Below are 24361 nucleotides of genomic sequence, written 5' to 3' on the forward strand. Positions count from 1 at the left end.
CTTTTAAAATATTTATACATGTGCATATATATAGATGTATACACACACACACACACAAATTTAGTGTATATATAAGCACACATATTCCCCTACAGACATGTCATCTATCTATTTACATATATATTCGTTCAAGTGTTAGTTCACGTCTATACTGTTCTGTTGATCTCCAATTTCAACATTTCATATAAATTCTTCCACATCTGAGCTGCCTGGAATGACTCCACTGATGTTTAAGTGCTGAGCTCCGTGTTCTCATGGAAATGTGAGAGCCGGCCTTCTCCCTCCAGACTATAGCCTGCAAGCGAATCAGCTGATGGTGCTGGCACACCAAATATGTGCGTATCCCACAAGAGGATCGTCCTTGCCCAGGCTCTTCCTTCTTGGACCAGCGCATTCCTCCCGTCTTGAACATTGACATCTTATATATGCTGCGTGCACTCCGCTCCCCTGCTTTTTACGTGGTTGCACCTCCATTTCAGAACGGTAAATGTTTTAGCAAGAGTATTTTTAAATCCAAAGTTTTGCTCTATCTTTCCGGGAAGCAATTTGCTTTGAGAATCTTCTCCCTCACAAGCCTAACAACTTCATCCACTTACTGTAATGTTCTCAAATATAAGCTAAACAAAATAATCTTCTAGTCTACAGGAAATCAATGCATTTCCTTCCTGATTACTATCTTATTTCTCAGCTTTGAGCACTTGGCTGATAAAACAATGAGTCAGGGTCAGTTCTACGTTTTGCAACTCACCATTCTCATCACAGACATCCTCTGAGAAGAGACTGGCTACAGATCACATGGGCTGCAGAAAAAACAGCTGGCTCAAAAAAAAAAAAAAACCAACCACCAACCAAAACTCTGCTTTCTGCTTAATATTTGTGCCCTAAGTTTGTGACCAGACTGAGCTTAAGCAGGGACCTGAGCGCAAAGCTAGGTCTCCGCAGGCTCCTTCTTGAGCCCACTGATATTGGCCACAGTTTTTCCTCCCCTAAGGTTCTCCTTTCATTGTCACAATAAGATGGTTTGTTTAAGGCTGCAGTCAGCAGCACTGCTTTAGTCTCTTTGTTTATCAACGCAAGCGCTCTGCTATCTGCATCCTAGATGTTGCATGTTGCGGTCTCAAGTGCAGGCACACATCAGATGTGCAACAACAGCGGTGGTACATTTTAGCTGACTTCGCTAGGAGCACAGACACTTCTGATGGATCAGCAGTTTGCTCTCAGCATCATTGCATGACAAATATGAAATAATACCAGTGATGTGACTGCACACAGACAATCCCCAGAGGCCATGCAAACACCACCACACATGTTCTAGGGTGAAGATGGAAGCCACGAAGAAGTCACAATACAAGGAGAGTAGCACCTGAATAAATCAGACACCTATAAGGAACTACCAGATACTTGTTAAAGACTTTCATGGTCAAGCAAAACGAACGTCAGCATTTGACTTCAGAAGCTAGCGAAGACACTCCCAAATCAAGTTGCTGCTTACCTACGTATCTGCCCCCAGGTTTAATGACTATAGCGCTCCGACTGCGAGTCTCCTCCTCGGCCTGTGCCATGCTTTGCCTTGCCTTCTGGTAGGAATCATCAGTAGCACACACGGTGATTTTATCCTGTATGCTTCCAAGGCAATCCAGATGGATATTGCCATTGCTGCAAAAGAAATGCAATGGAAAAGATACTCCCAACACTGCAAATGGGCACATCTCTGTCACTGGTGAATAACTGAGGTTGCATTATCTAAATAATAGGAGCAGACAGAAAGAAGCTGAGAGGTAAACAGATTCTTCTGTGAGTGTTTCCTTACCCAAATATACACATGCAAACAGATTAGAAAGACTCTAAAAAGAAAGAACACATATTAAGTTTTGTTCAGGTTTGTTAGGGAAAAGATTCTACAGAAGACATAAAAAAAAAAAAGGCTAGATTTTTCTTTTGCTGTACCACTCACCTAGATACATACTGCTGGATACAGTCAAAACTCCCTTGGGGGCTGTCCTTGCCAATATTTGAAAGATAAAATGTGAAAGTCCGCACTTCCGTAGGTCGATCAGGCCTTGGAATTGCGATGTGCTGTTTGGAAGGAGAAAAATATTGGTCACTTGGGTAGCCCACACTAACACAAAATTCAATTGTTCAGCAGTCACTATGCTTTTAGCCATTTTGCAACGCACTACAAGTAAAGCATATGGATTACTGCATAGGAGACCATGAAGAGCAAGAAGCTGGAAGAAGGATTCAAGTTAGCAAAACTGTATGCACTGAAAAGGTAAGGTAAAAGAGGTAAACAGATGTAAACAGATAAAAAGACAGCTATTTCTGTAACTGGGCAGAGATCTGAGCTGGCAGCTTGCTGCCTTTCAAAGCAGAGCCCACAATAATCTTGTTCTAGGAATCTGACCCAATTCTATTGATTCAGGCTCAAAACAGACTTGCTACCATGGTTTATATTCAATTTAAAGCACTTGAGACTTGTTTTTTCGGAATTAGTGATCCAGCACTAAACATAGTACAAGCCAGGTCACTAGGTAGCATGCTTATTCTTTTTTAAGAGATTATAATTCCATAACGAGATTTCATGGCTCACAGTAGAGTGTGACGCTGCTGCTAAATTAAATATTTAATCAAGCATTAAGTGTGCTCTGCAGACAACTCTACAGCGATCTGCATTGTTTTTCTCCCCCCAGCCATTCATTTTTCAAAAGGGAAACTGTTTCCCCTCTGCGTTCAAGATCCAACATAAATCTCAGCATCTGAGCTCTACTATCACATCAATATTTGATAATTAAGATGGCTTCCAGAAAATGAGACAGAAGGAACATCAGCTTCAACCTATTTTAGGCTACACTCTACCACACAGATGGATATTTACCCAGATTGCCACATATATGCACAAAATATATATGCCTAGCAAACCAACTCGTGGCATCCACATATGACTGTGCTCTATAAAAGATTACTGCTGGTACAGAAGGGTTTCTAGGTGGTTTCCCTTTGACCTCAGACGTCTACAGCAGCCTGGAAACCCAGTGCATCTGTGCCACTTTGCTAAACCACAGGGATGTTCTCAGAACCGGCAAGAAACACTTGCATGACCTGCACTGAGCTGAGCCAGTGCAGCATTTTCCATTTACTCGCCGTAAAGACCAGCTATCCTCCAGCCAGCCCTCAAAACAGACTTCCCTTCTTTCGAAATGGCAAGCCAAGAAACCCAGACTTTAGCGATACAGAAGGACAAGTTATCCCCCGCACAGTCCCAGGATCCGGATCTAAAAATACTCGGAGCAGATTTGGTGGCGATCCGGGCGCTGACGGGCAGCGCTGACCCTCCAGCAGCCGCAGCTGAGCCCTGTTATCTCCCCTGCCAAACGTGCACCGGCAGCCTTGAGCCCGTAATCTGTCCCGGCACCCTCTGCCCCCACCCATCCAGAACAAATAAAATTCTCTTCTGCTTTACAAGCACGCTGAGAATATGAACAAAGTCAAAGTTATGTAAACAGTAGATTGTGGGTATTTTACAGTTGGCACCGTTCACCCGCTAGTTAATTTGCTGGGAAGGGAGCAAGAAGGTAAATGCAACAGGTCTGTTCAGCTTCTAGTGCCATTCGTTGGGGGAGCGAGCTGTGCTGCACACGACGGGTTGTAAAATAAAACCTGGAGGATGTAACCAAATCATATATTCACATACTAAAATAACTTGCTTCTAGCCCTTGATTTACCGTTGTAAAAAACGGCTGCTCCGAGAGCCCCGACTTTGGCATTTTTGTAGGGTTTCTGCAGCTTCTTCAAAGGATGTAAAATGAGACAGAAATGAGAGTCACTTCAGCGTTAAATGTGGCTCGTTCCAGTACTGAAAAGTGTAGCATATGCAAACTGGCCGTTATCTAGGAATTATTTTTAGCTGAAACAGAAGGTTTCTCAAGCCACCAAATCAGCATGGTAACTGCTTTGAGGGAGCCCTAATTTTGGTGCAGAGTATTACACCAGTAACCATAGACACTTAAAAATAGCTCAGTACAGATGTTACTTCTGTTTTTTTTTTTTCTTTCAAGTAATATTCATCTGTGTACAGCTCATTCTGAATGGCAATTTCACCTTCCTCTATTAATACCAGCACAAGTTCATCCCAAGAAACAGGGGAAAACGTCATATTTTCCAACCACGTAAAGTTAAGACGTTTTGTTCCTAACAGTCATATTTAAGAAAGCTGCATGAACATACATGTATTTGGCACCTGAAGGTTCCCCCCCCCCCAGTTCAGTTCTTTCCCTACTCACTCCATCTCAGGTTCCCCCCAGTAAGCACCTGCAAATTTGACCCAACCTAATCTCTAATTCTGCACAAGATTTTACTGAAATAGAAGCATCTTCAGCCTTTCTTGTAAAGTTAAGCACTCCATCAACTACCACCGTTTGTAACACTTTGGTACTCAAGCTCTTAAATTCTCATTTATGTGCATGCTGAAACAAGCAAAATGCTCCAGACTCCATATAAACTTAAAGCTATCCAAGAAAATCCAGTTCATGATGAAAAAGTAACGAACAGATGTTGCTCTTATGGAATATCCAGATAGTCCCAACTTTAGCATCTCAAAGCAGAGTAACACTCTGCTAATTACAACCTAGTTACTACCATCAAAATTCTGATTATTGCGCAGATTATTGCCCTGAAAAAGTAATTAACAAGACTAGCATTGCTATAAAGAAATGCATCCCAAGGCAAAGATTATTTACAGTCCACAGTTTATAAAAACTCTCGTGAGATTCGATCCAGAGCAGGATCCATGCAGGAGGTTTCATCCCCTGTCACTGAAACAGTGGTTTTATTTGGGGCTAGAACCACCGAGATCCTCCTTTCAGCACCTGGCTGACAGAGCTGCCACCTTGCTGATGCCCTGTTTTATTCCTGGCCAATTCCCTTCTCTGGTTAATTAGACTATTAAACATGATAGTTGTTTTCTGTGTATTAGAAGCTGGGAGTATCCTTGACAGCATTCATTAGACTAACACTGGGAATAGGTAAAAAAGACACGGACACAGTAATTTAAAAGCCCCACAAATAATGAGATTCAACAGGTCAGGAGGCTTCTAGAGAATTAAATTAAGGAAGCAGCAGTTTCTTTTAAACTCTTATTTTATGTCCTGCTTCCCCCAATCATCAAATATTTGTAAGTTTTTCCTTCTTGCGAGAGGGATATTTACACAGAAAAGTCACACTATTAAAATCTCGTATCACTGGGCACTGCTTTAAAATCACACTCTGACATTTATACTACGCACAAAACCTACCACCCTCAAAAGTAAACTGGAAATCTTCTCCATAGCAACATTTATTAGGAAGCAAAATAGGTAACCAACAAATTAGGGAATTAAGGTATAGTGGAAGAAAGTGTATTCCAAAAATAAACAGCTAAACAAATATGTTTTAATGTCGTCATCTGAATCTGAGAACTGACTAAATTATCTTTTCAGGCCAATTGATAGGAGGCTCACTAGAAAGTATTTAAAGCTCTGCCATCAATTCCTTAAAGCAGGGCACAATCGTGACATATACGAGTACTACACTTAAAAACAGATGGTTACGCAGCTGCCAGCTTCTTGTCATACCCAGTAAAAATAATAATAAAAGGACAAAGAGCTCTTTCTATCTGCCCCAATTGAACTGGATCTTGCTTTCTTCAAAGCTCTACCTTTGGCCTTTACTCGACAGTGCAATTAATTAAACAGCTGAAAACGAGGCAAGCAGAGGTCAGCTCCGTGCTGCCAACATCCTCCTTCCACCCGCAACACCCCGGCGCTGCTCACCCTGTGCAGGGCTCAGCGCTTCGCTCTTTAAATGGCAACAGCAGACGCAATCGTGCCGCTCCACTCCTTTCCCGTTCAACCCGAACTGTAATTACAGGTGACTGGCACTCTTTCACCAAAACGCTTCTCTAGAAGTTAAGGGCTCAAATGCAATTAAGTGCATTAAATATTTATTTTTAATTTTTATAAGGAACTGCCTAAATTTGAAAATATTTTAAATTATTACAAGGAACTGCATCGTTTTAAAATAGGGTCTTTTTAAAATTATTATAAGGAACTGCATCGTTTTAAAATAGGGTCTGTTTAAAATTATTATAAGGAACTGCATAGTTTTAAAATAGGTTTTCTTTTGGTTAACCTGAAAATGCCCAAGTCCACATCAGATCTGTGTGAAACACATTACAAGGAAAGCACAGCAGCTGAGGGCAGCGGAGCGTTTTAAGCTGTTCTGATTCATTCTGCTACATTTCCTTCGAGGAGGAAGATTAAGAGAAGAAACATTTCTACAACTTAAGCGGCTTTACAGGAAAAGTTAGGTGTAGATCCTCCCAAGGTGCTCTACAAAGGGAAAGGAAAGCATTTGCAGTCTTTTTAGCTTCTTTATTACAGGCAAAGCTGTTTGCTCATCTAATAGCAACAAATCATGCACCCTTAAAAAGTTTTCCTTGTCACTCGCTTCTAGTTTTGCCAAACACCAGTTGCAGATTTTATCTAAGCTTTCATGCTGAGCTTTCTGGGAAGTTTAATTGTAAACAAAGTAAAAAAACCTGGAAATTGCTCCTTTATTTCACAGGACAAAAAGGGTTGTATTTTTCTTCTTAACTTATGATAACAATCATGTCTTTCCTGCTGGAGTACTATGTACTATTAGTGAGACTAATATCACAAGGTAAAATACAGGCAAGGAGAAGTGTGCTAGACTTTAATGCCTACTTAACTCAAGCCTTTTTGAAAGTTTTATTGTGCCACCACAAAAAATTAAGTTATTTATAGCCGAGTTCAGATTCTTGGGAAAAAAAAAAAAATTCCCCTTCCTTATGCAGAGCACCAAAGTTAAACATACACCTTTTTCTATCTAAAAGGTATATAAATGACACTTTTAAAGTTCACTGAAGAGTTGCATTACTTTACCAGAAACACTACCAATTAAATCTCAACGTTGTCAGTAACTGGCATGACAGACTGTTTCAAGCATCTATAAATATCTTGGAGGAGTTCAGTCATCGGAACAGAAGTTAGAGAAATAAAACTCCTAAATATAAAAAACTTTTGGTACTCACAGAAACTGCACAGTTGTTTAGACATGCATATTAAATAAAGCTTCAGTACCTCCATAGCAGCCTCCAAGCACTGCTACTGTAAATAACTGGTACCCATAAAGTCCTGTACCCAGTTTACCAGGCTTGGCAGGGCGTTTCCTCAGGACACAGGCGAGGTTTCCATGGATTGCTGCACCCACCACAGTACTGCCATCAGTGAACTTTCCGTTTCCTTGTTCTACCCAACAGCATGGCCTTATAAAACGAAATTTCACCACCAGCAACATTGGTGGTGCTGGTGCTACAGATTTAGCAAGGTTAGAAAATAGGGGGGGGGGGGGGGGGGGGAGGAAGTTTTTATAGCGAGATAATCCATGCGATCAATGAGCAAACACTCTTTCCTGGACCACATCTGAACTTCACATCTCTCACTTTAAGAAATCAGAGCATCATTCTCTGAACTGGAATAGGACAGACATACAGAACAGAAACCTTACTCAAATTAATTGTATAAGCCAGTAAAGAACTTTCCAAGGCAACCCACATACAAACTTACCCCTTGGCTTCCTTGAAACTGGATTACTGGTTTTGATGTCACAGCATCCTACAAAAACAAGTGGGGAAAAAAAAATTACCTTAGAGAAATTTAAAGCTCCAACATTCACTGCCAAAAAATACTCAGCTTCATTTTTCACCTATACTTTTTACCTTTTAAAAAAAAAAAAAAAAAAAAAAAGGAAAAAGGGTCAGGGAAGCATACAGAATTCCAAGCAAGAAAATACAAAACCTCCTGAAACAGCAATTTGTACCTAGAAAAGGGATAAGACTGTAACGTCACCAGTGGTACCCTCACTTCAGAAAAAGAACAGCTCTGAGATGATACCCAGATGGGCTACGCTTAGTTCCTTCCTGACCCCCAAACCACACTTCAGGCACAGAATAACTTAGCTGTGTATCTTTGGTGCTTATGTAAGTTTTGAGTTCAACAGTGGATATTTGAGGGGAAAATTTATTACAGTTCTAGGTCTGAGAACACGCTAAGCAAATTTTTTCCAATAGAAAGCTGGCAATTCATTGGAAAAGCAAACTGCAACTTCATTGCAAAACACTGTTGTTACGTTGCCCATTTCAACAATCGGCCTCTTCCTCCATACTAATTTGCTTACATTTCAAGAAGTCATACTCCTGCTAGCTCTAAAACCCCTTAAACCTGCTCAAGACAGAAACCCCACTGAATTTCAGCCTTTGTGCACTGTGATTGCACTTTTCACTTTGCTGTGATTTTACAAAGATCATGAAGGCTTTGCAGTTCAAACTCTTACCTGAGGTTTCAACCATAGGGAAAGAAATAGCATATGCAGTCCAAGCCACACTAAGTTTTTCTTTCTTAAGTTTTAGGAGAATTGTGGCTGTATTGGTTTTGTTTCCTAAGTCACTTAAAGCATTCCAAGACACACTAACAAAGACACCCTCCTGCAGCACAGGAGTTGTGGGATCCCGTTGTGAAGCCTTCCAAAGGCACAGAAGAATTTACAAATAGTTTGAAACGTCATTTAGGAGCGAACACGTTGCCACGCATACGGGAGACATTTCAATGGGAAAAACTCCAAGAAGAGTTTAGGAGACAAAGTCCAAACGGTGCATTTGTATTGCCCTTTTTGTATCACAGTTGTCGCATCTCCCAGCATTATAAAGATCACATCGACTTCCACAGACATTTACATTTAGCAGCAAAAGAGTTAACAGCTTGAAAGCCTATTAAGTTTATCATTTCTCATAAAACCTTCCCAAATGCTTTCAGCCCAGGAGTGAAGAATCTAAGCCACAATACACTGACATTAACAAAAAAAAAATTCACTAGGAAGAAAATATCCTCCTAGCACAGATGAGTAAGCTCATACCAAGACACAGTCTTCAGAGCCTTTTAAGAGCCCATCCAATACGATTTAACAGATCTGCATCACACCCTAAATTGTTACGAGACATTTATGACGGTGAGTAAAGCAAGAATATACTTGAAGCTGACAGCACTCAAGTGTTGTACAGCGAGTTTTATACACTCGAAACAACCTTTATAAAGAAACAATAAACAACATCTTGCTCTTCGTACAGAGATCACTGAATTCCTTGAGTGCCACGACATTGCATACCACAGCACACTGTTCATAGACAGACTGGCCAGCTTTTTGTTCACGGTGTCAGCATGTACTGTGCAATGTGTCCAGAAATTCATATGAACATACTTGAGCAAACAAGCATTTGAAACATTAAAAAAATCTGGATTAAAAAAAACTCAATGCGGATCTTGTACAGCTAATTACGGATTTGCGAAGTTCTGCAATTAATTCTGGAAAATTACTTAAGTGGAATAAAAAGGGAATATGAAGCACGTAAGTAGAATAATGAGGCAGTAACAATACAAAAGTACTGTTACACAAATCAGGACAAGCTTTAATTACAGAACTTATAAATTCCCTAATATACATACAAAATGGTTTGAAGTTAAATGTGTAATCGCAAACTTAAAAATGCGTGTTCATGCGAGTTAAATGGCAAACTTTAGCTTTATTTCCTTGAACCCTTGAAATACAGTATTTCTATGCTCCTGAGTCATCTGTGCCTAGGGGCTGCTGGGTTTTGTGATCTGCCGTGTAGGAATATCAGTGTTGTAACTCCTCGCCGCACTCCACAGAAGGGATCGCAGGGATGAGCTGGATATTGGAGAGTCACTGCACTGTCTGAGTTCCCATTTCGGGGAGAGAAGGGGAAGGCTCTTGGCTTCTCAGCACCACCACTCCTGTACCTACACAGGCATCGCTTCCCTCCTGCTGATGCCCAATTCCTTGGCTACAGGTCATTTGAGAATGCTCATGGAAGAAGAAAATACACACACACCCTAACCTAATTAAGGGTATGAATTTAAGTGCTTCTATTAGATGAAATTACATTCCTGCACGGACACCTTCATTCAGAATAAAAGCAAACAGATGGATTAAGCTAAACCAAATTAAAACCATATTTCAATTTATATCTTCAATTCGTTTGGATTAACTTTCCCGACTGTTCTTGTATGGACAAACCCCAATTTTAAAGAGTCCGCTACCATTTCCAAAATCCCTCTGTCATCTTCTAAGAAGTCACCTCATTCTTCTTCCTTAGTGATGCCCAGACAGTGAACTTCCTTCGTTACAGCTTCCTAGAAATGCCATCCCATCCATCTTTAGTGGGAACAAGGTCTTCCTCTCTTTCTGTCTTTCCTTCTAATAAAAACAAGTCATCTCCTCGGCCCTAGGACAGGACCATGGTACTGCTGTGGGTACAAGTCTGCCTTCTCCAGAGCACACCAACTTACAGGGTTCAGTAAATCTTTTGTAAATCAGGGATGCTGACAAAACCTCACCTTTGTGTTACCATTAAGAGGCAAAACGAGACAGATCTGTCCAAGCAACAGGGCCACCTGCACAGCCTAAGCTAACAAATTCTAGCTTCATTCCTCCACGAGACTCAATATGTTTAGGAATAGCTACCGGAAGCCAATTAGGATAAAGACAAAAATCTAAGCAAGAAAACAACAGTTCAAGTATTTTAAATCATCCACCTGCCAGTTCAACAGGTTTTCTGCTGCCAGGTACAAGATGTTCACCTCTGCAGTTAACACACTCATCCATAACGGTGACAGCGTTGTTGAAGAGGTCCAAGAGTGAATGAGCACAATTGCTGGGACCTGTGGGACCAGAGAACAAGCAACTGCCACGCAAGACTAACCAATTTCTAAACTATGCGCAGACCAAGAGCAAGCAAAGCCCCTTTAAACACACCTAAGATGCATGAATTACACGTCTGCTCTGTGCTCACTATTGTTTCAACAAAAGGCTTCCTGACGCAGGACTCAAAGGTTAGCAAATCATTACCACGTCTTCACTGTTTGCTAGTTCCTATAATGGATCTTTAAGAAAATGCGTCAAACTTCTTCCCATCTTACCGCAACAGAAAATGAACTGTTTTAACAAACCAGAGAGTCCTTCTTGCAGTCAAACTCACCAACGTCCCAAAGCTCTGTAGGAATAACTTCCAAAGGAACATCCAAACCGCAAATGCGTGGCTGTACTTCACTGCGATCTACTCAAACGTAAATTATTGTTATAAATGTAGATAGCAGCAAGAGTACTCAGCAGAAAGCATAAAACTTGCTGAGCGGCAGAGAGAACTCGACTGGCAGGGAAGCTTGCTCACACAAACCCCGCTGCTGCTGCAATGAGCCTGCAGAGTAAGTACATGAGCTGGATGCTCTGGAGCCAGCTCCACCATGTCTTGCAAACAGACCCCACTTGTGTCGGGTGACAACCCAGCATTTTACTCCACAAAAATTCACTTATTTGCTATCTGGAAAGAGCATCTCCATGCTTCTGTGCCCAGTTCACTGCCTTCCATAGCTCCTGCTGTATTCTTCATGCATGGTGGAGAAATAAAGCAGCAAGCTTTCAAACACCAATGCTCTGCTCTGGGACATTGAATCAAACCCCACAGACCCAAACGTTTTTAGTCAGATGGTTCTCCAGATACCATAAGATTATTTCAGAAGTCATGAGATTAAACTGAAAACCCAAAAACTCATCCGCAAAACTCCCACAAAACATTTGTCTTCTATTACCATGCTATTACGCTCATCTTCATCCTCTAGCTTCCCTGGGCCAAAGGAGAGCTAGTAACCCTTAATACATACTCTGAAAGCCCACAGAGGCAGTGGCAATGTGCAAACAGTTCCTTGCACTTAAATATTCCAGATCTAGCACGTGGAAGCTTGAGGAAAGAGTAGGAGGAACAAGAAAGTGTCAATAAGACACACAAAAATTTAATGTAAAACTAATAAAATACTTTATCGGGTGTGATCAGAGCTGGCATGAGGTTTTAAAAACGTTTAGTGGAAAAGCTGGATGGGATATTCTCACATCGGACCAAAAAGGACATCTGAAATCCTCAGGTCAAGTAACCAGCTGGAAGCCTCCCTGTTTCTTCAGGGAAATACAGATAATTAAAGAATACGTTGTTTCGAGAAGTTCTGTTACGCATTTACTGGAATTTATATTGGAGGCAGTGTTAAATGGAAAATATTTGCCTATACTTAGTATTGGTGTATTTGTCCGTTTTCTTGAATGTTAAGAGTCACAAATGCCGAGCAAACAGAGCAAATGAAAGCTTACCCTTATTTATGTTGGAACAAGGGAATTATTTTCAGAATTTAAAGCTTCCTGCAAACATTTAAAATTAGTAGCAAGAGTTCCAATAAATATACAGAGAAACTAGAAAAATCATGCTAACCCCAAGGCTGGCATTAACAGGACATTTTGAACGGTCACGTGCAGTTCCAGCCAGGTAAAGATGCTGCACCTCAGAAGTCAGTTACAAAAATGAGAAGAAACAGAAATCACTTAAAATTCATAAATTTCAGACTCGCTAATACCCCAAACCCATCCAAGTTCCTCTTTAATTCTTTGGTTATGATTAGTTTATGTTTCTTTTGCCCACACAGTGTGGTCCAAATATAGGCATAGTCCCTCCTCTACTTCCTCCGGCTTCTCAGCACGACTGTGCAAAGGATGGGGGGGGCGGAAAGGGGGGGTCAGATCCCAATCTGGGAGGATACTCAGTTCAAGCAGACCTGCATGCTTGTGAAGGTGTCCTGCAGATCTGAATAGAACTTAAACAATTTAGACTTCCACTTACATTTTCGTTTTAAACACACCATGCAGACTTTGCAAAGTAAAACAGAGACCAAAACCAAACCAAATATATCCAGCATCTTGCTGTGACAGACTCACAAGAGACACCTCAAAGTCCCAAAGTTCATTAGTAGCAAGATCTATAAATCCCAGGGGAAATAAATAGCTTTGAAGATACCCACAACAACTTCAAGTGACTCTGTGTGAAGTTTACTGGCAGTCAATTAGCCAAAGCTGACCCAAGAGAGAACCACTGCGTATTAGGTAGAGACAAAAGACCTCTCCCAGGACATTCCACTTTTTCAAGGCTTATATTTACCTCCTACCAGAAACACAGCCGTAAAAAGCCTCCTGAATATTCTTTTTTATGGCACATCTATTACTTATGGAATTAAAATACCGTCTCCCTGCAACGCAATTTCCATCTCCAATTTAAGGCCTCCCCACAATCTCATTTGAAGTTGAGGACACTAACACAGACTGCAGATGGGATCAAGTCTGCTGAGACTTGAAAATTATAGATCCTATATAATTTTTGGTGACCTAAACTACAAAGCCTTTCAGACCTTTTTATACTACATACGCCTTGGAGACAAGCTGCTAGTTTTGCTATTCAAATACAACGTTCTCAGGGAAAGAATCTTGGAAATTCCATGTAAATCCACAACTATGGAAGCAAAAGTTTACCTTTCTACTCACGAGAGGTGCCAGCAGCCACTGTGACAACGGTCAACTGCTGAGATGAGAAACACAGCCATCGGGATGCTTCTGGAGGACTCGGGTCCCCCTGCGCCCTTTCCAGAGATGCAGGAACCGGCACCTGCAAACCCCACAGTGCACAAGCAACGTGGCACTGCGGGGTGCGATGGGCGCTCCTCGGGCTGCGATCCCCGAATTAACTGATGTACACGTTTGTTCACCCCTCCTCTCCGAGATTACCCCATTTATTACTTTGATGAACGAAGTGTTGTCAAAGAACAAAACCGCATCTGTCTGCTGGGCCCAGTTCCTCACTCTTCTACCCCATTTTCCTCTCCCCAACATTTAAAAAGAAATATTTGTTTGGGGCAGAAGAGAGTACTAGAGCTTTTAATACAAATAATTTTTTAAAAGGTGCTTTTGATGAAGGTTTAGGAGCTTGGAGACTTACCAATTGCTCTGTGAACTGTAATTTGTATTTATTATAATCTATCATTTTCCTAATATGCATTAATGGATGCATATTATCACTGTAATATTAAAACACCTACAAATCCTAGCCATAACAGTGCAAGCAGCAATAAAATGATAAAGAGCTTTTATGTCAGCCAAAATGCTAAGCTGTACATTTTAAGGTTTTAATTGCTAAACTGCAAAATATATACTGCCTTCCTTGTTTATAATTGCATAAATTTAAGTGGGCTATTGCAGCACAAATGTCACTTCCTCAGCACTTTAACTTTCCAGGGTCAAAAACCAAGAGTGCCCCTGTAAGATAGAAAACAAGTTTTATTAAAAATGTCAGCTCAAAAAAACCCCTTGACGTTACTGGAACTGTGGCCGAGTTACAGAATTTCAACATTCACAGCTCCTTATTAAGGAAGCATCGTAAGCATACAAAATTTTACATCACTACACAACCTGAGCATCAAAGATACCCTCCCACTTGAAATAGAGAAAACCACTATCTATGAGTAAGTTTAGACAGTAAGACACACGATTAAGTTTAAAAAAAAAAAAAAGCGTAGCCTAATCGAAATGCTTTGTGCCTGCAATGTAAAGCAGAAACTCAGTCCCTAAATGGACAATAGCTTGTATCAGCAAACCAGAAAGCAATTAAACTCCACTGTCATCAAGATGTCACCCCACAGGCACGAGAGCTGAGCTAGCCATGGAGCCTGTTCTCTCACGCATGCCTGGATCTTCTGATCTCATCTAATCCAGGTTAAAAAGATCTTCCTGAATAAAACGCAATGTATTTGTCAATATGGTTCTTTGCAGAATTAATTTGGAGACTTAAACCGAAACAACTGAACACTGCTTCCCCAGGCAGCAATGCACAGGCAAGGCAAAAACCCTCGGTACACCTCCCTGCTGCACAGCAGTTTTGGAGCAGATGCCAGAAAGCTTTCTTTGAAGAGGAACTAGGGAAAGGGAGAGACCGAGTGAAAAATAGTACATACAGAGCCAAACTGGCTACCCAAACACCCATCCTGCACCCTCAAATTTCAGGACAGCGGACGGAGGCTGATGCTCACCAGCCTCACAGTGACAGGTTGCAGCACGCGGCGCTTTGCCAGTATTTTTTATTATGCCGCCATGTGAGCGGTCACCCAGTTTTTCAAACCCATCTTTCTTCTTCGTCAGTCCCAAGTATGAACCTCCTTGGTGGGTCTCGTCTTTGAAACCCTCCACAGCACGAGCAAACAATTCAAACAAAACTCACTCCGGTGATGTTTTACATACAGGGTAGTTTAAGTTTTATGCTCAAGCCCAGTGAAATTTTTGTGTTTCGACTTGGTAACTTCAAGTACATCTTTCCAGACATTCTTCAAAAGAGTCTTTGCTTCCTAATGCAGAACCAAACCGTGTTTTTCCTGATCTTGTATTTGCAAAAATAAACCTTTAAATTCCAAAAGAACAGATGCCTCTGACACGAAATCTGATATTCTGATCATCCTTAACACCAGACCACAAATCTTGTGAAAGGTAGCTTTGGTAAGGAAGCTCCAACTCGCTGCATACACTGAAAAATCCTGGGACAAACCACACATCGCTCACCATCATTAAGCCAAGATGTTTGGCTAGCGCAAGGTACAGTATTTTTCCACTAGAAAGGAAAACTATACATATATGCAATTTAGGCAATGCCTTACAGGAAGAAAATTAAAAGGAGGTTTAATTTCTTAGAGAAATAATTAAAGTATTGTCACTTGGTATCAAGTTTACTCTGATCGCTGTAGAGCAGGTGGCCTTGTTTGGCTGTAGAACAGCAAACAGACCAGCGTTATCTATTGGACCAATTCCTTCCCAAGAGCAGGAACCACCAAATGACTTCTTGCAATCCCTATTCCTAAATTTCTACAGCAATGCAAACACAGTACCCTAGTAACTCTTTTTCAAGAGCACCGAGATGGGTATAGAATTGTGTATAATAAATATGAACAAATAACAAGATCTGAAATGGCTGCAAGAGATGCTGCAAGGACACAACAGTCTGTCTCCAAAGAACACGCAAACTTTGTTTTTGCAAACAACGGACCTAGGACTTCCAGAGGACACTGAAGAGTTAAACCTACCTGTCTCCAGAGAAGGGCTCACCTGTTAGGGGACAGGTTACTGCAGAGAGAGACACTGCAAGATGAGAGTAAGCCTCAGGGACAGATACAGGCGCAGTCTAGACCATTTTAAGAGCCATAACACTTCTGTTCTAAACACCACTTTCTTTTTGAATGGCCAGTTGGTCACTGGATCCCATTGCTGCTGCTTCCAAGATGTCCAACTTCACTGCTCGATGTCATCTGTATCAAGCAGCCACAGCTCTCCACCTGGGCAAAGCTGGAGAGCAGTGCAAATCCAGACCAAAACGGGAGGTGACTTGTAGCCTGAGGTCAAAGGGAACACGTATTGGAAGACACAGGAAAAGATCAAAGGTGGTTTTGTGGCGTCAGGGGCCCCTAGCTCCCAATTAACTCTGATGCAGTTATGTATCTTCAGCGCTGATGCAGAAGTCAGTCTCATTTGGGAATCCGAGTCTGGAGACTAGGGGCACATTTCCCAATAGTACACCGCTCCTTTTTTATTTTGTGTTTTTTATCTTGCCTTTTCCGGGGAGTTAAGGGAGACCTACTCATTAAGTGTAACAAGAAAAGCAATAATCATAGAGTCTCAACTCTTTATGCCTGACACCAGACTGCCACAAGAGCTCAAAGGATGATTATCTGCAGTTTAATCATTACAAACTCCCACCAATTTCACTACTAGCAAGACAGGGCTACTTAGTGAGGTTTTACTGTCAGAAGACCAACAGCCAACTCCCACGATTTCCAAAGGCTTGTCAAGGAAAGGCTTTTTGGGGAAAAAAAGATCCTTTGCATCCCCATGCAGCTTTCAGTGTCTAGTACAACTGTTCAAAGCGGTCTGGTAATCAATTAAAAATATGTCTATAATGAAAGAATTATCAAAACACAAGACATCATGCCCTTTTTTTAGGGCAGTAACGCAGGAGGTCTCCTTCATTCCAAGTAAAAACCCTAGTAGTTTTGACACAATTACTGCATCTCTCTGAAAAGGAAGTTTCATTTTTTGCTACTGGATTTTCTGCATCCGTTAGTCACTACAGAAGGGTGTTCCAGGCCCTCACTGAAACTGAGAACCAGTAGCCCTCAAAGCTATTTTAATTTAATTAGCCAGCGTTGCATTCTTGAATCAAAACTGTCCGTTCATTTGAACGCCCTTACCTTTCTCTTAGGGTCTCACCCTGTTCTCCCCAACCCAATTCCCAAGACAGAGGTTCAAGTACCCCTTCCCCTTTTCCACAAGCACACGAGAAATCAACAAAATTCTGCACAAATGGTTATTTTTACTACCATTTTTCCTGAAGGGATTTTTCTTCTGTAACTCAGACTAGAAGCAATAGAAGGTAAAACTGGGACAGCATAAAACAAGTTGAAACAACATTTCCCAAAGCACTCGTACAGAGATAATGCTGTGCTGGCAAATTCATCGCAAAAAATTCAAGCACAAACCTAGAAATAAGTTCCATTGTTTTGTTACTTGCAAGCAATTGGATGGAGTTTGGAGAAAAGTTAAATTAACACATCCCAAAGCCTACCCCTTTTTAAAACCAGCAACCCTATAGTCACTTGCTTATACAGGAAGAAAAAAAAAAAAATGTTTCAAGTAAAAAAATTAAGTCAGAATTTAAGTCTGCTCATATGGCCTGAATCTATCCCTTTCTTACAGAGCAGTACTGAGTATCTTTTAGCACGGCTAAATCTGTTAGCAGATACTGTAAGTTAAAGATAGGGTAGAAAAAAGGAAGGTAAATATTGGTATTTCTAAAGTGCAGGCAAAGGAAAGCAAACCCTCTTAGATTTGTTTTTTGAACACATGGATTTGCTTTGAAACACTGTTTTCAACAAGAAACACTATTCCACAGAGAAATTTCCTGTTCTGCCTCCATACATTGTAAATACTAATAAGTGTAATAATTATTAAATACTCTCCTACAAAAAGTTCAGCAGTATGGCTTCAGCATCTGGACACATTTGCATTACAAGACAATTTAGAGACACCTTAGTCTGGCAAGAATTCCATTAAGACATCCATGCTCAAAATTCCCTGGGTAATCATCTCTTGCATGCAACACTGCTTGTTTTTGCAGCAGAATTTTATTGTAGCCATCAGATGATCTTGTTAAATTGGGAAAGGACTGAAAAAAAAAACTGGCAGAAGGAAACTGAATCATCCAAAATTCCCAACTCTGCTAAAGGTGAACAGCAGTTCTGCTTTTCCCTAAAGGCTCTACTTAAACAGTTTTATGAGCCAAGAATCATTAAGGGGGTTTAGATTTTCTCAGATTAATATTTTAAAAGCCATTCCTCTAGTACAAGATACCTTGAATGAAGGCTTCTGTGCTTCCTCCGAAGGAAGAGGGAGGTTTGCTAACTGTTTATTAGATGCTGGAGATGTGGCCACCTCTCAAACGAAACCAAAAAGCTTGTGAAAATGCTGAAGAAAACAGTTTCAATCATGGAAGTCACTTGGCTCGCTATCATCTATCTTAGAAATGGCACTTTTCACCGATTAGCCTTTCTGAAGCAATACAAGCAATACTGCTTTTGGTCTGTTTTGACAATGAAATCAGGTCTGCGAAATGTGAAGATAGAGGCATTTTTGGTCTGATTGCCCAAAAAGGATCACAGTAACTACCCCAAATTTCTAACTCCTGACCTTTCCCACCCTCAGTGGGTTCAAATTTGAAACGTGGATACAACTGAAAAATGATTATTTCAAGAAGCTTCACTGAAAAGATTTAGAATTAGCTATTAAATATAGGGAAGACCAAGATTTGTTTCTCCTCCCTGGGGAATGGGAAGCAGAAGTTGGCTGATACGCGCTTGCCTGGCAGCAGCGGCAAGCTGGCCATTCAGCACGGATGCACCCAGACACCCACATAACGAAGAAAGGACCAACGAGGGACCCAGTTCCACAGGACAAGACTTCCCTATTTCTGCTGCTCAGAGCACAACATCCACCATGAATCCTCACCTACCCTTCTGACCAGTTACATTCTGTTTAAATGCTCCCCTTAATTCAAACTTCACGCGTTATTCTGCCAAATTCCTCTCCTGACCTGCTAGGTCAGCAACTGAAGTTGGAGAGGGCTTGTACCACTGCAGAGGTAACTGGTGCAACTCACCTTTCATTCTCATATTGCTACATAAATATAATACAAAGGTTTTCCAGCCAAGCATCTTCCAAGACAGCCATAAAATCATAATTCTTAGCCCAAGACAAGAGTTAATGTTTTGGTTTTTTTTTTCCCCTGAACTGCCACGCTACAAAAGCTGCATTTTGTACAATTCTGTATCTGGCTGGTCTTTACCTTTAATGACCATAAGGCACACACATTGCCACTGCGTTGGCCAGACCTTAGACGTGGATGAAAAGGTCACCCTCATGCATTAGAACTGAGAGTAGCTTAATAGTTAAAAGGAAGCTTCTCTATAACTGGCTGGTACTACAAATACTTTGGTTTTAGCTTTTGTACTGTACAAAATCCTCAACTATCAGAAGAAAATGCTTCCCAAATTAATATAGAAAAGTGTGTCATGATAGCACATCTTAAGCAACTCCCTCTCATCCCCATCATAAATAAAGTTTCCATAGCTGATTAGCACACCCAGGCTCTTCCATTTGAGGCTGAAGGCCATGCTATGGAAGTGATGTCAAGTGACTGCAGAACCAGATTTAGAGTCGAGACTCGTTCCATTTGCCCTCTGTCAGAAGCTTTCCCTCTGTGACCTTATATAAAGCATTTCACCTCTGGGTTGAAACTCCTCCATCTGTGAAACACAGCTAATATTTCCCAGGTGGTATATGGAGACACCGCCACTTCATGCAGTATTTACTGGAGACCACTCAGGTCTGTAAGCAAGAGCTGGATTGCATTGGTACCTCCACACCAAGGGCTTCCGAGCCAGGGATCCTTAGACCCTAGATGAGGTTCACAGAGCAGCAGGGGATACATGAAAGAAGAAAACTGAGTGTATTTAAGAACTGCTTAAAAACGACTTGCCATTCTGGAAAACTTTTTAGAGATGACAGCTCAGGCAGAATTTAAAAACCACAATGTTTAAGGTATACTGAAAAGTAAGAATTCATTTAAATACCCCTTATGCAAGAATGCCTAAGAATACCAATGTCACTAGCTAGCTCAAAGTCCGTCTAAAAGAAAGGAGTAGGGATACTCTTAAGTTACACCAGGTGGATTTCACTGAATACTGAAGCACTCTGGCTCAGACTTCAAGCACCATTCCAATAATAGTCTTATAAAAATGCTGAATGGGTACAGTCAGCTAGAACTCTCAGTTAAAAATAAATATTTTAAATTACTTCCAACATACCCACTTTACTGTGTTCCTCACCAATCTGCGGGTTTCCAATTACTTGATATTTTTTTTTAAGCTATTTTTCTTTCACCCATCAGGTTAAAAAGCCACTCAGACAGAAAGAGAAGCTGGTTAATTACAGCTAGAAAACTGGCTGTACACAAACTGCCAGCAAATGTACAGTTAGACAGAGCTTGTGGAAAAAAATCTGTCAGTTTGGCATCTTAGACATTATATGCAACAAACAGATAATTCACCTTTTCAGATCCAATCAAGGTAACGTTGCTTTTATAGCCAAGATGTTATTTTGAGCAGTTTTACCAGCTCTCCTATGTGAGGCTGCTCGTGCAGAGCAAGATGAGACATTTAGTATGTTAAAATTAAAGCAAGCGATTAAACACAGAGCAACACTGGGTTACAACTTATAAAACAGGAATAGTGAAATATCAGAAGCTGACAGTGGTTTCTGACCTAGTTTTAACTGGAGAACAGTCAAAGAGCCGAAAAGACTGAGGCGCGGCTGAAGGTGCTGAAATTCCAGTACTGGAGCTTGAAGTGCTGGGGAACAGCATTAGAGCAAAAGCCCTCAGACATTCAAACTACTGACGAGGCTTCACAGAGAACAAGGAACTTAAGGTTCAAGAGCTTTAGCTCCATGTCAAGTGACATCCTGGGGAGGAGGGACAGGAGGGTTTAAGCAAGACAGCGATGAAGTAACAGGCATTGCAGGACCTCCTCCCCGTCTTGCTGAATGGTGGCTATGGGACAGCGAGAAGCCAAGGCTAGGAGGAGATAATATCAAGTTCTGAAACACAGGAAGAAATCATTTTAAAACAGGGCGTGTGTGTACTTTTGAAGATATTTTAGTTGCTTTTTCTTCTGAGAACGCAAATGTGCTGTCGAACACCTGTGCTCATTTGCATAGCAAGAGAAAAATTAAAACCAAGTGAACTGCATAACCCATTAACCAAGTGAACTGCAAGTACTCGGGTACTGAGGGCTACCTAGAGATACAGGGGGGTTGGTGCAGGAAAGAAGAGGGATCCCATCCCAGTAAGCTGCCCACGTCTCCCTCCTGCTCCTCTATGCTGCTGCTCCAGAGTCAAATGTATTTCCACCAGGCAGCTACACACTGGTTTTAAGCCTCATTAAGAAGCAGTATGTTGCTGGCCTGACATGTCAGATTTTTAAGTGACCTTTGTACCAAGAACAGCGTTACCAAGCTGCTAAGAACAGGGGGGGAAAAAAAAAAAAAAGACGGTTTCCATGATTAGGAGAGGTACATTCTGGCTGTTCGCATTTATTTTAGTTCAAAAAAACCCCACCTGTCAGTAAACCAAGCCATAAAAAAAGAGAGCAATTCTCTCTGAAGGGCAGCTGTGACGGCATCAGCACTGTTAGCCATTCTTAACATTGTACTTATCACACAAGGTAAACAGGAGTGACTATCAGTTAATGAACAACACAACCCTAAGGCTGAATTTTAAAGCGTGTTTTCTCCACTGCAATCTTCTAATGAAAATACAGCAGTTCTAACCCACCAAATTTGCTTACAAAAGTCTAATTTATTTTAGGACGTATTAAGACGCCAGGGCTGATTCACTTGCCTATGTGCTCATAAGATGGCTTAAACGAGCTGCTGAAACATCAGTATGATCCTTATCTTCCACACAGCATTACTACTTTTTCTTGCAAGAGAAAAATATAGAAAGGCAATTTAGAGATCAGATTGACTAATTCGTTCATCTATCCCAGAACAAATCTCACCTAACACACACACTGCTGAGCCTAGGAAAACAAGCCTGGACCAGTTTTCTCCTTGTGCCCAACTATATCCTATTGACACTTAAAGGGAAGCGTAATTACTAGTCTGCCAAAGTTCTTTCTACTTAAGACAATCTTCAGACGTTCCTTACAGAGTCGGAGCCAGCCCTGCTGGAAGAGGCTACGATAAACCAAAGTCAGCAGAGCCAGGATCTTAAAGGAATCCCAGAGAAATCCAACCACCAACACCCCATGAGCCAGATCAACCTCAAAAGCTGAAGCAAGATGCTCAGACACAGCTTCTTTTGGCTTTCAGGCAAACAGAGGTGCTCCAACGCCGAACGGGACCCTGGGAACACAACCCAACAGAAACTCAGTATTCAACAGGGATGCCACTGAGTCACTGAAATTTCCTACCATCTCACTAGCTTCATGGGGCAGTTAGTGATAAAGTAATCACAAATGCCAGGGGTTTTTTTCCATCACCAAGGGAAGCTGCTCAGAAAAAAATCCAGCTGAAAGTATTGAACAAGACAACCCCAATAGATTTTCTACCGTGTTATAACCTCAGCATGTTACATACCCTCCGCTAACACAGCGCTGCCAACAGCCTCCCCACAAACACCATCTTCCAGGGGTGCTTGCTTTCTCTGACAGAAAAGTGAAGGCAGCTGCCTGAAGAGCCACTACCGAGTTAAACGAGGTACTCCCTTTCCTTCAGCGAGAAGCACAGAACCCGCACTGTTTCAGCTACATCTTTATTTGCTCTGCCAGGCTGGTTGGTAACAAACCTGCTCCAAAAATAAAGCGACAAACAGTAAAAGAAAGAACATACTCTTCTAAACTGGCAAAAATCTACCTCAAAAAAAAAAAAAAAGTCAGATGTTTCTTTGCTCCCTGCGAGGACACCTGTGAAAGTTCAGGTTACAACAAATTCCAGAAATGAACATGAAAAATTTTCAGATAAGAACAGTAAAAACATACCACCTCTGCCGACTAAATAGAGACTGACCACAGAGCTGCAAAAAGACTCCCTGGGTCCAAGCCCAAAAGCCCCGAGAGATTTCATACATTAAGATAGAGAATCTCTCTTGCTTGACAGAGTGAGTCGAGGCAGTTAAACTAATTCATACATGCAAAAGAAGTGGTATGGCCACTGAGCTGGCACTTAATTGTCTGACCAGAATTTTTGGTCTAAATATAACAATCTGCCCAAGTTCTAGTTAGCTTAAACTTTTTGCTTTCTTAACTGAGCCCATCTGAGGTTAGAATAAAAGTGTGTTTCTTCCTGCTGTCAGCATCCGTAAATTTAGTCTTAATGACAAGTAAAAGGCCTGGATATTGAGTTAAATGGCCTGAATTGTACGAGCGCGCTAAAACTTGCGGCAAGATACAGGCAGCACCTACATTATCTGCATCTTCAGTGCAAATGACTGCAGAGATTCAGTAGGAAGGTCACAGAAACATGCCTGACACTGTAATATCAAACCTTCTAGGTAATAAATCTGTTTTCTTCCCTTTGTGTTGAGAAACCCAAAAAGAAAGTGTTCTAGATTTTAAAGCAGTAATCGCCACTGTACCATTTTAATGCATTAAGAACAAAGTCCTTACACAATCCATAAATTATTTCAGAATCATGCCTCTAGAAAAATGTTTGCAATTGGTTTTAATCACCACTACGTTCCATGTAAACTAAAGTGCATATTTCAAATAGACCTAAGATATCCTATTTACATTCATAAAGGTTAAGTATGTTTTGCTTTATCCTTTATCCATTACTACCTCTCCCTTCCCACATTTCTAAAGATTAAACAAAAAGCCGCTTCCTTAGCAAAGCTGTGTGTTTTGGGACTCTCCGTCAGCACGGGTCTGGTCCTGGACTCCAGGCTGGGAGAACTGGTTTATTACAATACACTTGCTTGGCAGCATCGTTCTCCTTTAGAAAACCACACTTTATTTCTGGAATAAAGACGAGGATTGGTAGCCATCCATTACGTATGTCAGACCATCTCCGAGGTGCACAGGACCCAGGAGCTTTCAGAAACTGCATGGCAGCCACGCTCACCTCTTCAATGGCATTAGGGAACATGGACCCCAACTAAGGCAAGAAGCATTTCAGATCTCACAGCAGGAAAAGCAAACAGAAGTACCAGCAACTTCCCTACCAGAAAATCCTGACAATGAAAAGCACATAAGTACACAGATAACTAAAGGTT

The 24361-nt window shown here is 41.2% G+C and overlaps 1 protein-coding gene across 1 annotated transcript in view; it reads right to left on the reverse strand.

The window, feature by feature from the left end:
• ELL (elongation factor for RNA polymerase II) overlaps nucleotides 1–24361 on the reverse strand; it is a 53246-nt gene that overhangs the window by 19206 nt on the left and 9679 nt on the right. Inside the window, exons 2-4 of the mRNA XM_075523858.1 lie at nucleotides 7623–7670; nucleotides 1955–2076; nucleotides 1493–1656 (exon numbers count right to left, since the gene is read on the reverse strand). Coding sequence (XP_075379973.1) covers nucleotides 1493–1656; nucleotides 1955–2076; nucleotides 7623–7670 — 334 coding nt within the window. The remainder of the gene's footprint in view (nucleotides 1–1492; nucleotides 1657–1954; nucleotides 2077–7622; nucleotides 7671–24361) is intronic.

Source organism: Mycteria americana, chromosome 24 (genome assembly GCF_035582795.1).
Source record: "Mycteria americana isolate JAX WOST 10 ecotype Jacksonville Zoo and Gardens chromosome 24, USCA_MyAme_1.0, whole genome shotgun sequence".
In the NCBI taxonomy this organism is placed as follows: domain Eukaryota; kingdom Metazoa; phylum Chordata; class Aves; order Ciconiiformes; family Ciconiidae; genus Mycteria; species Mycteria americana.